This window comes from Fukomys damarensis, unplaced genomic scaffold, assembly GCF_012274545.1.
Source record: "Fukomys damarensis isolate Sample0158 unplaced genomic scaffold, DMR_v1.0_HiC HiC_scaffold_3, whole genome shotgun sequence".
Classification (NCBI taxonomy): domain Eukaryota; kingdom Metazoa; phylum Chordata; class Mammalia; order Rodentia; family Bathyergidae; genus Fukomys; species Fukomys damarensis.
The window spans coordinates 41,750,326-41,767,543 of record NW_022900915.1 but is presented as its reverse complement, the minus strand read 5'-3'; the positions used below and the strand labels follow the sequence as shown (position 1 = coordinate 41,767,543).

Genomic DNA, 17,218 nt, shown 5'->3' with positions numbered 1-17,218 from the left:
ATATATATATATATATTTGAAGGTACATTTTAAGTTGGTTGTCTATATTTGTATTATTAATGGAGTAATAAGATGCCTCTTTGTTAACTTTGTATTTATGTTCAATTATAAAGTGATTACCTCATTAATCTTATACATTACTGTCTTTAGATTTGGTCTTGGAAGAACTAGAATCTTAGTAGCCTGAAGGTTGTAAAATAAGAGCATATCCTGCAGGTGATAATTTTTGTAATATCTCCATTTTAAAATTAAAAATTAAAAAGCGGAGTCCCTTAACACTGATGTGATTTGTCAGCCATCAAATGCAGACGTGTGGATTTGAAATTATGCATTCCACATAAGACACTGAGACTGGCTGCTCTCTTCTTTGCTCTCTAAGTACTTTCCAGATAAATACCCAATCCCACTTTGTTGTGCTTGCAAAAGCATTTTTCCTAATTAGGTAGTGGAGAGTTCCTTTGACAGCACACAATTACACAAACTTTAAAGATGATTTATGGTTCGAGTAAAGTAGGGGCATTCTTTGATTCATTTTATGTACTCCCATATATAATAACATTTTGAAATCATGGAAGCTATTTTACAATAATGCATGAAATAAGTTACACTGCCTAATATATTTAAAATCTTTATAGATGTCTCCTTTATACACACACACACGCACACACACACACACACACACACACACACATATATATATATATGAAATATTCAAGTTGTAAATTAAAACTCAGAATACTCCTTTCAAATGGAAAAAGGATTACTAGGGCTCCAGTGGTCTCCCAATCCCTGAATGCCCCTCAAGGACTTTCTAAATAGATAGTCTAGCAGTGACGGTGAACCTTTTAGAGCTTTCAATGGTAATAAACAGCTTGATATGGCACGCCTGGCATAGGTTCACTTCCAGTAGTCCAGAGAAAAAGAGAGATTAGTCACTTTAAAAGTAGTGAATTTCGAGGCTAGACTATTTCCTTTTATAAACTGAAATGGACAAATTAAATAAGGCTTAGTTAATTTGAAGACTTAAGTTCAATTTCTTTCTTATGCATTTCCACAAAATTTGCACTGAAATTAATCTCTGTAGGGTTAGATGCAATTTTGACAAAGGTCAACACTAAAATTTGCAGCCTAACAACTTTATTAAGTTGAATGATCTGTTTGACTATCTTACATGAAAAAATAATGTCTCATAAAATAGACTAAAAGGTCATTTTCTAGGTTACTGTGTGTCATTTTTTTTTCCTGTTGGCCATTTATATTATGTTACCTGCTATGAGTTTTAAGTAGATTTACTTATGTATGGACAGTAATTACCCAGACTCTGTAGTCCTCACCAATAAGGTTATGACTATATACACACATGCAGAGTATTTACTACAATAGAATTTGTGATATCATATTGTAAGTTTTTCGTCATCCTAGTCCTTTCTTGTTGTGCTCCTGGTACCACATCACAAAGAATCAGTGCAGTTTTTCATAATTTATGAGACTGTCATAAGTAATGTCCCTATCCTGAGAGAATGTCATTAAAAATCTGAATTTTATTCTGAATTTTAAGCAGTGTGCCAACTCTGACTGGAAATAAGAAGAAAATTTACTCAATCTGTTGAAAGCCAGTAATAATGAACATAAAACATATAACCATTCTGGTAAGAATAGAGTTTCAGCAGAGAAGACTGGCAAATACACACTGTTAATGAAAATCATTAATTCTGTTACTAATTCAAGGTAAAGAAATGGTGCTGCACACAGAGAAAATATTTCAATGTTTTGTCAAACAGTACACTGCTTTGTATTTCACTGTTTTATTGGATATTCCACTTTGAAGGAAGGGAAGAATATATATGAATATCTCTGCATTCCTGATGATAATTTGGGGTGACTGAAGACACTATCCTGAGGTCACACCAACCACGAGGAAATGAAGAAGAGACTTATGCAGCACTGGGGACCTGCCATGTATTTCCTCTGTTCTTTGTCTCATTTAATCTATTTTACAATTCAGCACAACTGCAGGCTTCTTTCCTTAGCAACTAACCATAGATGAGTTTGACCCAAATGATCTCAGAACCTAAAATGTCATTTTGTTTTCATCACAAGGGTTAAAATCTCCTCCGAGCATGTGTTAGGAATGTCTAACCCCCAGTCAGGAGTGATTGCCTTAGGATGTTTTAATTTGGATGTTGGTAAGAATTTCAAAAACCATTAACTACAATGTAATTTCTGAGAGCAATAATTTCTGAGAGTAATCCACGTTGGTAGGGATATCTGTTTGACATTTGGTTAAATTTTAAAGCTTTGGAGGACACGATGTGCACAAGAGGGATAGGACATTTTCCCAATAGTTTGAGAAATGTCTCACTTAGCATCCTCTGTGGACCTGGTGCTTTTATGCCATGTTCCAAAAGAAATTAGATAACGATTTCGTGATTGATAGCAACTCAAGAAAACTAGTAAGTCACTTAGGATTGCTTCTACAAAATAATAGGAACATTTTCTTGAACATTCCAGACATTTTGACCTTGAAGAAGAGACTGCAAGAAACTTTAGAGTAACAACAATGTTAAAATAAAATTTGTATATGTAGGTATTCCGAAAAGAACACATAAGGAATCTTTCAAATATATCACAATTTGGTATAAAACTGTTCTAAAGCTTCATTTACATTTATATCTCCAGATATTAACTGATTAGGGTTTAATAAAATATATTAATAAAAAAATACATTTGTTACAGAATCATATATACAGTAATTAGCAAGAGATTAATAATAAAGGGAATTTAAATGACAGAAACATCTTCTTTTCTAAAGAGCTGCTGCTCAGAATTGGGCTCTTTACTTAAAAAATGCCAGTAAAATTGTTAAATTCAGAAGCCTCAATTAAGGATACAATTTGATCTCTGAATCAAGAGCCCCAAACCAGCCCCCACATCATTATCCATAAAAATGTTAATCTTATTTTCACGCAAACACTAACAAGGGCTCCGATGCTAACAATATGCAGTGGGCAGATTATATGTTTTCAACAGGTAAAATGCTAAAAAATCGTCACAATTCTAGAGCTTGTTCTTGCATGAAGTCAGAAAAAATAAATAATAAGGGGAGAGATGTCAGTTTCCTTTGCTTTGGAGACTCTGAATATGTTCTGACACAACAAAAGTTAGTCATCTACAGGAGGGACCGGTCCCTGCATTGACGGAGAGTCTGTCACCAACAGAGCGGATGGACTCTGTGCATCCATGACTTCAGTAAGGCAGCTGCGAGTCCACCCCCAACACAGTGACTTGCAAGAACTGCACCCTGATTCATCGCAAAATATCTGGTGCATTTTTACTTTTCTAAAGAAACTTGCCTTTGGCAATCCCTCTATGTGGATATTTCAAGAGTCTATCAGCTCTTGTGTGCTACTTTTGGAGTCTAAAATATTTAGTCTTATTCCAGAAGGCATTATGACTCAGGAACAATGTTAGCCTTAATCCAATTAATCCGAGACATGGCTTGAATATTTACAATGTTAAAATACTCTGTAAGGACTAAAACATTTTATGGAACAGGTGTACCTTCATTACTGTTAAGGCCACCAAGTGGAAGGATTTTTCCGTGATTTCTTCAAAAGAGAAACATAAAATGCTACCTATTATTAAAACTTAATTCCCGTATTGTAAAAAGCCTGCTCTTTGACATAACATTTTCGATATTTAAATTTTTTTTTTTTTGTATTGGGGATTGAACTCGGGTCCTTGCACTTGCAAGGCAGGCCACCAAACCACTGAGCTAAATCCCAGATAAAAAATGTTTAAAAATTTGAGAGTACGGGGTCGGGAGTGCAGCTTAGTAGTAAAGCACCTGCCTAGTAGAATTCACGGCCCTGGGTTCCATTCTTAGCCCCAGAACGTACAATGTTTTTAGAATATATGTCATTTCAACTCCTACAGTGAGGACCAAACTTAACGTGTTACATGGGTCCAAACCTAGAACTTGAATTATTCTCTGAAACAATCATTTGGTCATTCATTCTACAAATCCCCATGGAGTGCCTGCCACGTATCAGAGGTTGATAGAGGCACTGGGCTTGCACTGGGTTGGGTCCTGACGGAGAGCTGAGCAAGGCACACAAGACAGTGTAGTGGTAAATCTGCAGAAGCCTGCAGCTTAGAACAGAAACATGATTTCCCATGCAGTGTGCGAAGGCCACGGCGAGAGAACTTCAGAGGACTCCACAGTGTGGTAGCCTCTCCTCCCCCATCGCCTTCCTTTACACAAGTTCTGTTCCCTGCAGTCACCCTCAGTTCAAAAGTAGAAAATGGAATATTCAGAAAACATTGTGTGAATCTGAACTGATGTTTGGGTCTAAGCAGCTGAGAAGTTGTGTGGTGGCCTGTCCCGCTCTTTGTGACATCCCCCAGCCTAGCTGACTGTGGTGACAGGAAAGAGCTTGTGTTTAAGGAACCCTTATTTTATTCAATAAAGGAATCCACAATGGCAAAGAAGAAAGTGGTGAAGGTGGCACTGGGCCATAGAACACCGACAGGCACATTAACTCTGCTGCTGACTGGCCATGCTGCAGGGTGTGTTGGCAGAGAGTACAGTGGTGCCTCCATTCATGAATTTAATTTGTTCCACAATTTGGGGGAAGATGGCTGCAGTTGTGTCTGTCACCCAACATGGACCTGGATTTTGGGAACAGAAGCAAAGTTCTGTAGGAGGGTTTTATTTGAGAACCAAATCATTTGTGCCCAGAAGCATTCATGAACTGAAGCATTACTGTACATGCAGGGTTTGGTATGGTCTGGGGGTAGGGGGGTATATTGGGGCCTTGGAGTACACCCCAAAGGATAAAGGTGAGACTGCTGTATGAGGGAAAGGGCTTACATCAGATCGAGGCAGGCCACTGGCAGCCAGGACTCGCCAGGGAAAGGCACTTTCACACAGCAGCTGCAGGGCCGTGCTCTTCTGTTCTCTTCCTCCAAGAAGAGATTATTCAAAGATTTGAAACAAGAGAGCAAGAAAATACCACTTGCATTTTAGAACACACACGCACGCATGCACACACACACAAATGAAACAGGATTTTTGTTTGCAAGAGTAACACCAGAAACTGGAAAAATTTGGGGGAAAAACCAAGCGAAAGAGGATGACATCACTGTAGTGGCAGTGATGGCGCAAAGTGACCTGATTTCAGGGTTCTTGCTTCTTTTTTGGGCTCTGAAATCGCCAATCCTAGCTACATTGGTCCACCTGAGCTTGTGCAGTCAGGGAGAGATGCTAGCAGGAGCAGAACAGGAAGAGGCAGAAAGGCCCAGAAAGGGTACTGGGGAACAGCAGCCAGGAGGAAAACAGACGTGGTCTTGTTTTAGCCAAATAGGTATTTTTTTTTAAGCTAATGTCTTAGGAGCACAAGTAGTACTGTTGGTGGCTCACATGTCATTGTTACCCTATGTGTCCTGGGACACAGTCTGGGTCCAGCACTTGCTGAACAAATGACTTAACTTAGTAAGCACAGCTGCACACAAGAAAAGGACAGGAAGCTGGGTGCTGGGATGATGGACAATAAACCTACTTCCTACCTTCAGAGAAAGACTTGCATAGTTATCTCAATGTGTAGTGGCTAACAAAAGGGCTCGATAGAGCTCAAGAAGAATAAAGATCCAGGGAGAATAAAGAGAGTGAAGAAAAAAGTGATTATTTCTAAGTGTGATAAGAGGAAGGGTAAGTAAAAAGACTGAAAAGTGATCAGTGAAAATTTCGGGTGGCCAAGTAAGAACTGTTTCAGAATCAGGAAATATAGCTTGATTGGGAGTAGCCACTTTATGTGCTCATGACTTGCAGGCCTTCTATAAATTGTCACAGGGCGACTCATGGATATGACAATCAATGGATATGAAAATCAATGAGCGGGACTCATGTCTGTCAAAGAAAGTGACCTCACAGAATTGAGCCTTTTGTTTTCACCACAGAAAACATTAACAACTGTGGGCATACGTAAAGGGCTCCACAAATAACGACATTACAGGCAGACTGCTTTTAAAAGCATTTACCGGAACCTTACTTCATTTAAAAATTATAAATAGACACTGCAGAATCTGTGCTTTCCTTCTATAAGCAACTCTCCTAAGACAGCATAGAAACATTGCTCCATTGCTTAGCAACCACAGGTAAGAGCTAATAAGTCAGGAGTCATGAAGCTATGAGACTACCTGCAGGTCAGGGGCAGGATTTCAATAGCCTCTGGATTCCTGCTCTCACACTTTTAAAACCAATATTAACACAAAGCATCAGAACAGATGAAAGTTAAAATGCAAATGCTCTCACAGTTAATCAGTTAATCTATATATGGTGTGATCTGGTACAATCTGCTACATTAGCCGGCCAGTTGCATCTCTAAATTAACATCAGAGTAAAAACAGACCAGGGATGCAGCTTCAGAGCAATTTCTGCTTTAGCCACTGAAGTACGCCAAAGACAAAGGTACATTTAAAGTCAGTGCATGTCACGACTCAGACTTCCACGGAAGCAACAGGTGATTCTGGAAGGAAGAGGACCACTGGGTGGTGAAAGGGTATTGGAAAATTTTACCTGCAGCCATTGCGACTGGTCATTGTGGCCAGAGGTCCAGGCATTCACCTTGCCTTGCTTGTCCAGCCGGGCCTTCCTGGGTTCCCAGGTGAACATATCCATGTTGAGCGTCCTGAAGACGCTGGAGGCGGTGATCTGATAGTCTTGTATGTGTCCTGACTTCATTCCCAGGGGCTCTGAGCAGCCTGAAAGGAAATGAAAACAGCTCCATGAGAAAAGTAATTTGTCATCTGGAAATTTCCTATGTTCATTTAGGACAGGCAACAGAAGATGAAACCTAAGGCTCTCCATCCCCCCAAAGACGGAGCATCTAAATTCCAAAGAAAGGGCTGCAATCAGAAAGAAATCCAGAACAAAACAGAAAAACAAAACAAAACAAAACAAGATACCCAATTCAGGCTGCTTTGTCTGATTCTGTTTTGGGAAAAAAAAAATGAAAACAAGACAATTCAAACTACTTTTCTGTGATAGATGGTTTTGCAAAATGAAAACCGTACTGAAAAGCTCCTATCTCATTACGGGAAGCCTCATGGCTGGCTGTTCCTTGGTTTTCAACAGTTTCGCTGTCTTTTAAAAATTGGACATTTTCTCATAAAGCCTATTTGGATTTTAAAATTTATTTTCATAATACTGCAAATAAAACTTCCTGCAGCATAAAGCCATCTTCACGAATTGCTCCTCTGTTATATTCTAAACTGGACAGCATGTTGTTGTCTAAGTAATATGTGTTAATCTTTATCTCCCACTCTGACTGCACCAACATGGCTGCGTGGGGAAGCAGGGAAATAAAATTCCCTCAGCGGAGAGCACGCGGCAGGCCATGTGCACATTCCAAATGCAAGCTAGTGGGCAACAGGGGAAGAGCAAATTCTGGCAAAAGCCATCACTAGACAAATCCTTTAATGCAATTTTTTAATTTTAATCATACACAGTATCCCTTTGTGCTTGAATATTCTTGAAAGATTCCCAAATCTACCACATATATTTTCAAGCTTGATGTGGAGCAGAATTTGAGTTTGCATGTGAGCGAACATGGGTGAGTGTGTGTGCGTGTGTGTGTGTGCGTGTGTGTGTGTGCACGTTCGTACACATGCATCACGGATATATCCCCAATTCCATTTACAAACCGTGTAGTGGGAAGCCTGGTTCTACTATGATGCTAACCAAGGACTGAGTCTTCCTTACAATCGTTACATTCTGGCCAAGAAGCTCACAAGGTAAGAAGGTAAATTCGCCCATGAAAGAAGCAGAGATTAAAGAGTGGCTTTCTGCACTTTAGTGCTTCTTGAATTCTACTGGGTCCCCTCGAACAGGCTGTGTGGTCTTAAACCTGTTACTTTTTCCCCGAGTCTTCTCCTCTCTGAAATGGTGATGACAGGACAAATTACCTCCAAGAAATGTTCTAAGAAATTACTTCTTTTGTAAAACTGAAGGGAATCAAGAGAAGAAGGGATGAGGGCCGGGATTTAGCTCACAAGCGCACCCCCCAAAAAAGATATTAAAAAAGGGATGAAGGGATGGGTGGAGGGAAGGGATGGGAAGGGGATCAAGAAATCATCAAGGTATGTGATGGACATGAATCAACTCCCCACGATGAATGTAATCATCATGTGCTATACACTGGACTAATAAGAGATACTGCCCAACACTACTGAAAAAACTAAGGGAGACGCCAATAAATGGAAAGATATCCTGTGTTAAAAATTACTTCATAAAGCACTTTAAAACATTACTGGCACAGTTAGCATCCAGGAAGTTCTAGGCAGCTTTCTTATTTCATAAAACTGACCACAACAGGAAGCACTGGGAAAGTCCCTGACGGTGAGTTGTATCAGCGCGCACCCACAAGTATCCTATGATGGGCGATAGCTGCTAAAAGGGGACCCGTTTGGGTCGAGGTTGTAAGAGAGGCTGTTTAGAATTCTTCACTTCTAAGAATTCTATATTCTGTAGCTCATTGCTGCTGTTCCGGTCCATCATTTCCTCCGTCTTGAGGCGCGTCTGTGCTTGTCTTCACTTTCTCCCCGCGGGAGCCTTATCCTGGGCAATCGTGACAGAAGATGTCAGGGAGGGGTTCTCTCTTCTCACACATCTTCCTGGGAAGGCAGCCCTGCTGAACCGCTGACAAAGCTGCCCTCAGGGCTCACTGTAAAGTCCAAGTGAGAAAGGAGCCATCCCTACCCCAAGGGCTGCAGGCTGTGCTAACCTGGCCGTGGTCTGCTGCTTCTGGTTGGGCAGTTGCAAGGTAACAGCTCTGTCTGCCCAAGAGGGCTCAGTCTTCTTCCCTCCAGGCCCACCCCCCTGCCCTCTCCTCACTGTCCCCCAAGTCCTTCTATAGCTTTGCCATTCTTTCCCTTGTGTAACATAATACAATGAGGGACAGATGTCTGGACCATTTCTGAATTATCATAAAGTTAATTTCATACCATTCTATTGTTCAGTGCTTAGCTAGGAAGAAATATCAATAATTGTTTGTTCAAATAATGAATGAATGCGTTTTACTGTTCTAATTATGGGTTTGTTCTGTTTCACTGAAAACATCCTAAGTTGTGCCTCTTTCAGAGAATTCAAAAATGCTCTTTCTGAGTGTCTGGGAAGAGCCTAACGGCTGATCTTCTTTCTAGGCAGGCTAAAACGTCTTGTGTCAATTCCTTGAAAACAATACCGAATCTTGGATTTTAAAATGTTTTACTCAGGAAGTAGTTTGGAACATTTTCACTATTTTCAGGGCTACAGCTAACTTCTCTTTCCTGTGCCTCATAAATTTCCCTTCTCATCCACATTATTTCACAAATTTAAATTAATTAACTCTTTCACCAGTGTGTACAGCACCTGGACAAAATGAAGTATCGAGACCGAAATTGATCATTTCTACAGTGAAATGCTCCAGCTTCTAAAAACAACCATAGAGAAATATTCTCTGCATGTAAGTTGAAAATCAATTTGCAGGGTTGGGAGATGGAGCACTGCTTCTTTTCAGGAAGATAAAATCTGTAAATTGTCGGGTGTAACCTCTTGTCAAACTTGAGAGGAAAATATATTTACACCGAAGGGGTGTAGCTGAGCCACGGAGGAGAGACTGATGCTCATGAATCAAAGGACTGAGAAGTCAGGGACAGTGAGGTAAAGCAACTCAAACCACAGTACTTACAGCAGATCTTGCCACAGAGCCGCTTCCCTGTGATTGCTTTATGACAAATAGTTGGGAGGACGGTGGCCCGTGAGGATACAGTGACACGCAGTGCAATTGCTGCACACAGATAATTCTGCTCAGATCTGCCCATGAGCAATAAACTGGTTCGTGTGACCAAAATAGGGCCCAGCTCTCCATCTGCATAATGAATGCCGTGAACGCTGTGTGCATATTTTCTGAGACCTTCTGATGTAGAATGAACATTTGATTCTTAAAAACACTCACCAATCTGACCAAATCACTTTAATTTCTTTAAGTGGGTTCACTAAGATTGATTATTTTTAATACTGCTTCTTATTTACTTAAATGTCATTCTTTTCCTAAGTATCACAAATAAGTTGAAGGAGGAAATCAGATTCAGGGTACAGAGCTTCACCCATGAATCCTAAACTCCTGGATATCTCTTTGCAGGGACCTCATCTATTTAAAAGGTGTTGTTTCTATGCTTAGTAAAGGTTTTTCCATATTTTAAGGTTATGCTTAAAAAAAAGTGTGTGCACATGAAATTTGTTTCCTCCATAGTTGTTTGAATAAAATAATCTTGGGCCTCTGTGCCAATGATAGGTAAAATTTGATGCCAGGAAAATCAGAAGTGCCAAAAATATAAGTCAGTGTGAGGCACCTAGAGAGAATTTTCTATTTAGTTCAGAATGAAACGGGACCGCTGTGAGATTCACTCATTGCGTCTTCATCCTTGTACCTGGCATTGATGCTCCTGGAGGAGAAGAATTATTTAACTTGGAGTCCTCTGATAGATTATCCTTGAGCTGGGTAACTACTATTTGTACAACAAGCAGGTCTCTAACTAAGAAGGAGCCCGGAATGAATTATAGTAGCAATCTGAGTAGTGAAATATTGTTCCCTGGGGAGGGATGAGGAATAAGCATGTCTAAAAAGTCCAAAAAGTATCCAGTTCTTATAGGAGAGAGATGAAGATACAGCTTGCTTTTCTGGATCAGACAGCCTAAATGCGGGGATCAGGTCAGGCAGATTCCAGTTTTTACTGAATGTTTGTCAAGCACACGATAAATCACAGGTGCTACTGCATACCGGGAGACACACCTAATGTCGACAAGCTTCTCATGGGAATTCCTTCACCTGGGGTTGACCACCCAGTGAAATACGGTACTCCTTCTAAATTGATCTATTCTGCAGCACGCTTTACTACTTGTTTGCTCTGCGCATAAGCAGCAGCACACTATTTCTCACCCAGCCGTGCCCTAGACATTCTGCAGCAGAAAAGAATTTCTACTGGTGTTGGGAAAGCTGCAGGCTCAGAGCGAAGGACACACACAAGCACGCTTCGTGCTCCCTTTACAATCCGTGCAGAGATGGAAAACAGGAGGCTCACCTGCTAGCTCACAGCCGAGCAGTTCCATGCGCAGAGTGCAGTGCCTCCGGCACACCTGGGGATAGAGCCTCACATACTGAGCTTTGATGGGTGGCGTGAACGAGTTAGCATAGGGCGTGTTGTTATCGACATTTCCTCGGAACACCTGGGTGGAGACACGATCCGGAATTCTGCGTTAGACTTAGAGTAGCGTCTTCACGCGCACACTAACTCTACACCGTGCCATAGCACTTGAAACGTGACGTGAAACCAGGGGGCCCGGAGTATTTAGGAAGTACTTTGCTATCACCGGTGGACAGGAAACCCACAGATGAAAATCCTACTTACAGCTACAAGCACCGTGGCCTGTGGCATAACCCACACTTCCCTATGACTGCCGGAGCAATTCTGCGGCCAATCTCCAAGGGAATACTTTTCTGTTATTTAGAGAAAGGGGGACCTTAAATCTGCCAACTTACTCTACATCAGTCTCTTTAATTTGCAACTCAATACTTCCACTTTTGTTCTGGTATAAAAAAGTTTTTTTCACTACTGCTTCCTGGACACTCTATTTTTGTAATAATATGGTAAAATTTACAATGCCTTGGGGTCTGTCAACATCTGATCTTCACCATCAGACCTAAAGGACTAGATGAGAGACTTATAATCCTTATATTTATATCCAGTGAAACTTATGTTTTCTTTGAAAAACCAAGTACTGAAATGTGTCAATTTTAATTCCTTTAAATTTCATTCTTATTTTACCTTTTATGTAACTTAGTAAATGGAGAATCTTATTTAAATGTACTTGAAAATCTTTCATGACATTTCTTATATTTAGTTTTGCATGGGATAATTTGTAAGCATGTTTTTTAAATTAACATTTATTAGGAAGACTTAATTGTAAAATTCTGAATACATAAGGGGAAGGAGATACTGCATATTATACCCATTTCCTCTAAAGTATATTTTCTGATAAATGACTTTTCCCATATGAGGTGTATAAACACATACAAATTTCTATCACTTGGTGCTTTTCTAGTTTTGAGAAAAATACTTTTAAGCAGTAGTTATTCTATGAATCAGAGTACTAAGTGTTCGTTAGCAATGAGGATGCAACTGCCTGCTGTTAATGTGAAGTCCAGCTGTTGCTCGTGAAGACTCTGCTATTTTGCCTTTGGTACTGGGGATCAAACCTAGGCCTTGTGCTCACGACACAGGTGGCGGCACCACTGAGCTAAATCCCCGGCCCAAGACTGCTGTTTTATGACAGAGTATTTGTAGGGATGTCAATTAAAGTCCTAGAAAATCTTAAATGGCTGCTGTTATTCATTTTCCCCTACTTCATTCATCCCAGGAGCCCAAATCTAAAAGAAGGATGAAGCCACAGTGATGTGTTTTCCACCCTAGGCTTTCCCAGCGGGCTGGGCTGTCCTGTGCTAGTCTGGCTCCATCAGTGAGGCTGTTCTTTTCCCTACAGCGGTGGGGTGGTCAGCCTCACCCTGTCTTCCTTGGTTCCTTTCATTTTGTACACGGTCCACGTCTTCCCGTCGTTGCTGTGGGCGATTTTGTAGGACTTGATATATTCCGGGCTCCCGATCCTCTTGGCTCCTTGAGTAATCAGTCCAGTCACTCTCATCTTCCTTTGTAGATTTATCTGGAGAGACAAAACACGATCAACAACAATCATTCCAGTGTACGACTATGGGCAGTGTCCATTTGGAGAATGGAACATTTTTATTTATCAGTATGGATTTCAGATAACACAAAGAGCTAATCGTTACTCTGCATTAGGCTTTCAAAACATTGTATCAGACAGGCACACATTAACTGCCAAATCTCCATGATGGAATACTTTTTGGAAATAAAAGCAATACTTGTAAGCAAGCTTTGAAAAGTGCACTGTGTCCTCTAGGGTAGAAGTACAGACCATATTTGGTTGGCTAAGCAGGTATACCTTTAAACTAAAAACCCTTAGTGCCCTAGTAAATGGGGCCATTCTCAATATAAAATCTCAGCGTCATTACTATGAAAGTTTAATGTTCATGTGATTGTTGGTGAGTCTCAACAGATTTTCCACTTCAAAAAAGCCAAACAAAACAAAACACGAAAATCACTCTAAGTTCTTTGAACACTGGAGTGAGAAGTAGGAAAGTCAAGAAGGACAAAACCGAAACATAGTGTCTTTGGTCCCTGCGTGTTTGTCCTTTGACCTCTGCCATGGTCTGTGAGGGACAACACTTTCCTTTTCACCTTTCTTGGCAGTGTATCCCTTGGGTACTAAGTGGGATCTCCTCTCTGTATTCAGTCCACTCCAAAGCAATTTGTGACAGTTCCCTACAGAAGTCCTAGACATGTGATAAAAATTTAAATATTTTCTCATATTTAGGAATCTCTTCCTGACACACATAATGATTAAAATAAAAGCTACAGTGCAAAACTGCTTTATCATAGAATAAACATCTAAATCTGTTTCGCTCACTGTAAGATGCCTTGATGATTTCCGCATGCAAACAGTACAAGGGCCCCCTTTCAATGTCCTGGCTAAGTTGCAGGAATGCATCCCTCTTCACCAATGGGAATCAGAAAGACCTTAATGTCTCATGTGCACCTCTACTTTAGTCATTCAGAGACATGTTTCAGAGAAAGCCAGACCCCGTTGGCTAGTAAGTGACGGGTTTCCCATTCCAGGATGGACTCTGGCGTCCACGTTTGAAATTGCAGAGGAAGTGCATGAGGAAACCCACCACTGGGTAGCAGGTTCGGAGGCTCAGAGTCTTCTTTTCCCTCTCAGCTGCTTGAGGTTTCTCCCCTACTGCTGCTCCTGGGTGGTTTTCAGTCTTACTTGTGTGCAAGGACAGCTTGGGATTTGATGAATGAGCTGCTGAGAAGGGTGGTTCCTGGCCTCCAGCAGCTAAGCACAGCACCCTCACTCTTACCCAGGAAGCACAGACCTTACCAACGACACTTCACTCTAAAATTCTGGGTTGATAGTCAACTTCTTCTCCAACAATGCAGGTAGACTCACTAAGATACTCGATGTCCATATTCTCACTTGGCGCTCAGACATTAGAACTCTCAGTGATAGGACTGCATTTGAAAATCTCGTTCTCTTTTGGGGGCTTAAAAACAGACTATCTGCCATGGATGTAAATCTTCCTTATTTAATATTTGTGTGTATTTGTCTTACTTGGCAACTCTAATGACTGATGGTGGAATCAGTGTGGAACAGGGAGCTTCTGAAAGACTTTATGCAGAGTGCTAGGTAAATTAGCACACTGCTGTGAAAAAAACATCTTTTAAGTAAGCCTATGTATGGCATTGTTTTTTGTTTGTTTGTTTTAAATCTGAGACTCTTCTTCTCAATACATACAAAATAAACAGGGGGCAGTTTGAATCACATTTTCTTCTGGTTCGGAGGCCAAATTCCACATTTCAGCACATTCCTTTTTCAATTATCTTTTATCTCATTTCAATTATCTTGTTTATACCTCTTGTAGGCAGACAAATTATCTTTGCTAGAATTTTGGCTGATGAGCTATACAGTGATTTTCTGAAGCTTAAAGTAAGCACCTATAGCAGAAAATAAAATCTGATTTTATGTTTTTTCTCTGAGTCATTAGAAATTATGTCTTAAGAGATTCATATTTGCTGTCATATGTAGAAGTTCAGAATGCATAGACTTCTGAGTGGTAAGCAGTTACCCAACTTGAGTTGCCTCTGCTTTTATTATATACTTTTAATTAAATATCACTGTTTTCATTAAATATAAAATAAAAGCAAACATGATTTACAGAATACAGATTCTTGGGTCACTAAGTTTTAGTAATTACTAGGGTTCAGAGCTTGGATTTCTCATGTATCCAGCCTGATTAAGCTTAGATAATAAGAGATTCACTATAAAAGGATTAAGATTTCACCTTTGAGATTATACACAAATTTAATGTCAGGAAACTAAGCTGCTATAAAAACTGACCTATGCCTTGGAGGAAGGCTACAGCAGTTGCAGAGACTAATTCCACAGTGAACACCAGAAAGTGTTCCCCAAGCACACAGTTCCAACATTATCTGGATCTCTTATAAAAACCCAGGTAACGGTGATCTTCGGTATCTTCTGCCTGTCTGAATCACACTAGTTAGTGTGTTAAGGGTCTCCTGGAAATTCCTAAATTACTCTGGGAGCTGGATGGGTGGATGAAATGACATGTCTTCATTTCAGTTTTGTATTCTAAAGAATTATTGTTCCACTAGGAGGTAGCTACATTCAAATTTTGGAAAACCAAAGCACACTGGAAGAATATTGGATGAACTGTGTTCTTGGGTGGCTATGGATACAAAGATTCCTGCCTCAGCCTCCCGAGTGCTGGGATTACAGGCGTGCACTGCCACCCCAGGCTTGTAACAAGAAGTTTTAACAGCATGATTATATGTGAAAATTATGTGATACATATATGAAAAAATTTTAACACTTATCCGCCTTCTAGAAAATCCTTATACTGATTAATTTTCCAGGTTTTGCTTGTTTTTAAGTAATAAGGAACACTTTTCCTCTTTTTTTGTGTACTTAGGCACTTAATATTAAGGAGTTTGGATTTGGAGAGGTGCATTTATAAAGGGTGATTATCATAATAACCATATGAAGACAACTTTGTAAACAACTTCCAGAGCTATATGCTAATAAGGCATTTAGAGCTTCAGTAATTAAGTGTGCGTGTATAAATCCAACCATTAGCTTCAGAATGCAGAGGAGAAGAGAGAATTAATGGGTCCTTGAGAAGGTAGTGAGCAGCATGGGCCCCTGGCCCTGTCACCTGAATCCAGCCCTGAGCTGCTCCACTGCAAGAAGCTGCCACGAAGGCTCTGAGATTTATTCAACTCTAGCACACACACAAAGAACAACAAAGAACAACAGCGATGATCATGATGATGATGATGATGATGATGATGATGATGATGATGATGAACTACAGCAAACCCCCAACGTGAGGGGGATGTTCAGGTCCTGTGTAAGTCTGCGACTCTGGGTAGTGCAGCAGAGCTCTCCGAGGGTTCATGTCTCCTGCCCTGGCATTTCTCATTCTCACTTCTCTTGTCCTGGCCCAGGGCAAGCCCTGGAAGCAGTGGAAGAAGGACAGAGAGTCCAGGCCGCGATGCGAGGCTACAGTCACGAGCAGATCGAAAGCCCCACCTCCCTCGGTGCAGCACTCAGGAAGTGGAGCCCTGCAGGAGGCTCGGCTAAGAGCAGTGTCTTGCAGGGAGGAGGGAAGGTGGGGCTCAGCTCAGATTTGAGTCCTGCAGCAGGTGCGGCAGCTCGAGCTGGGGCTTGACTTTCATCCTTGGCTCCAGATGCACCGCTAGGCACAGCAGGTTTCCCGAGAAACTGAAATATCGCCGTCAAAAGAAAAGAAAGCTGGGGACTAATACTAAACAAACAAACAAAAACTAATCTAATAGAACTAGCATGTTAAGACTGATAAAGAAACTAGAAAAATATGGAAATAAAAAAGAAAAAACAAAATAGGAACAAGTACATAAGTAAGAAGCTGGAGGTACTGGTACGGAATGTGTAGTTGTGTGAATACAGTTCACAGTGGGGTGGTTTTAACTGCAAAGAGACAGAGCTTCAGAATAAACCAGTGAGCAACAAGACAGCTCTGTAACGCTTTCCAGAAGGCAAGACGGTGGGGTAGAGATGGCCCACGCTGGTAGACGGGTTCACCGTCCACAGTGACAATTACAGAGAAGCACAAAATGGTGAAAACTAATTAAAAAGTTTTCTGCAGCTTTGCTTAATATACGGTCAACCTAAAATTAATGTATGCCAGCAATTATCAACTAACAAATCATACAAATAATTAAAACAGTGTGAAAAGGGAACATGTAGAGACAGATAAATAGAACAGCATAGGACACCACCCAACAGCTTCTGATATGTAAATAATTTTGCATATTAAATAAATGATATTTAAGTCAGGAGAGAAGAGAAATAACTGAGTTAATTTGTTAGAAATATTAAATTTAGATCAGTATCTGTCTCATCTCACATTATATTCCCAATAAATTTAACACTTAAATGATTAAAAAAAAGAAGCTGTACATCATTAGAGAATTAAAAATA

The 17,218-nt window shown here is 40.4% G+C and overlaps 1 protein-coding gene across 2 annotated transcripts in view; it reads right to left on the bottom strand.

Annotated features, from left to right (window-relative positions):
- The window catches only part of Edil3 (EGF like repeats and discoidin domains 3), a 287,167-nt gene that overhangs the window by 98,510 nt on the left and 171,439 nt on the right, over positions 1 to 17,218 (bottom strand). For both annotated transcript variants that reach the window (XM_010637154.3, XM_010637153.3), the window contains 3 exons: positions 12,602 to 12,757; positions 11,122 to 11,266; positions 6,578 to 6,762 (listed from right to left, as the gene is read on the bottom strand). In XM_010637154.3, coding sequence (XP_010635456.1) covers positions 6,578 to 6,762; positions 11,122 to 11,266; positions 12,602 to 12,757 — 486 coding nt within the window. The remainder of the gene's footprint in view (positions 1 to 6,577; positions 6,763 to 11,121; positions 11,267 to 12,601; positions 12,758 to 17,218) is intronic.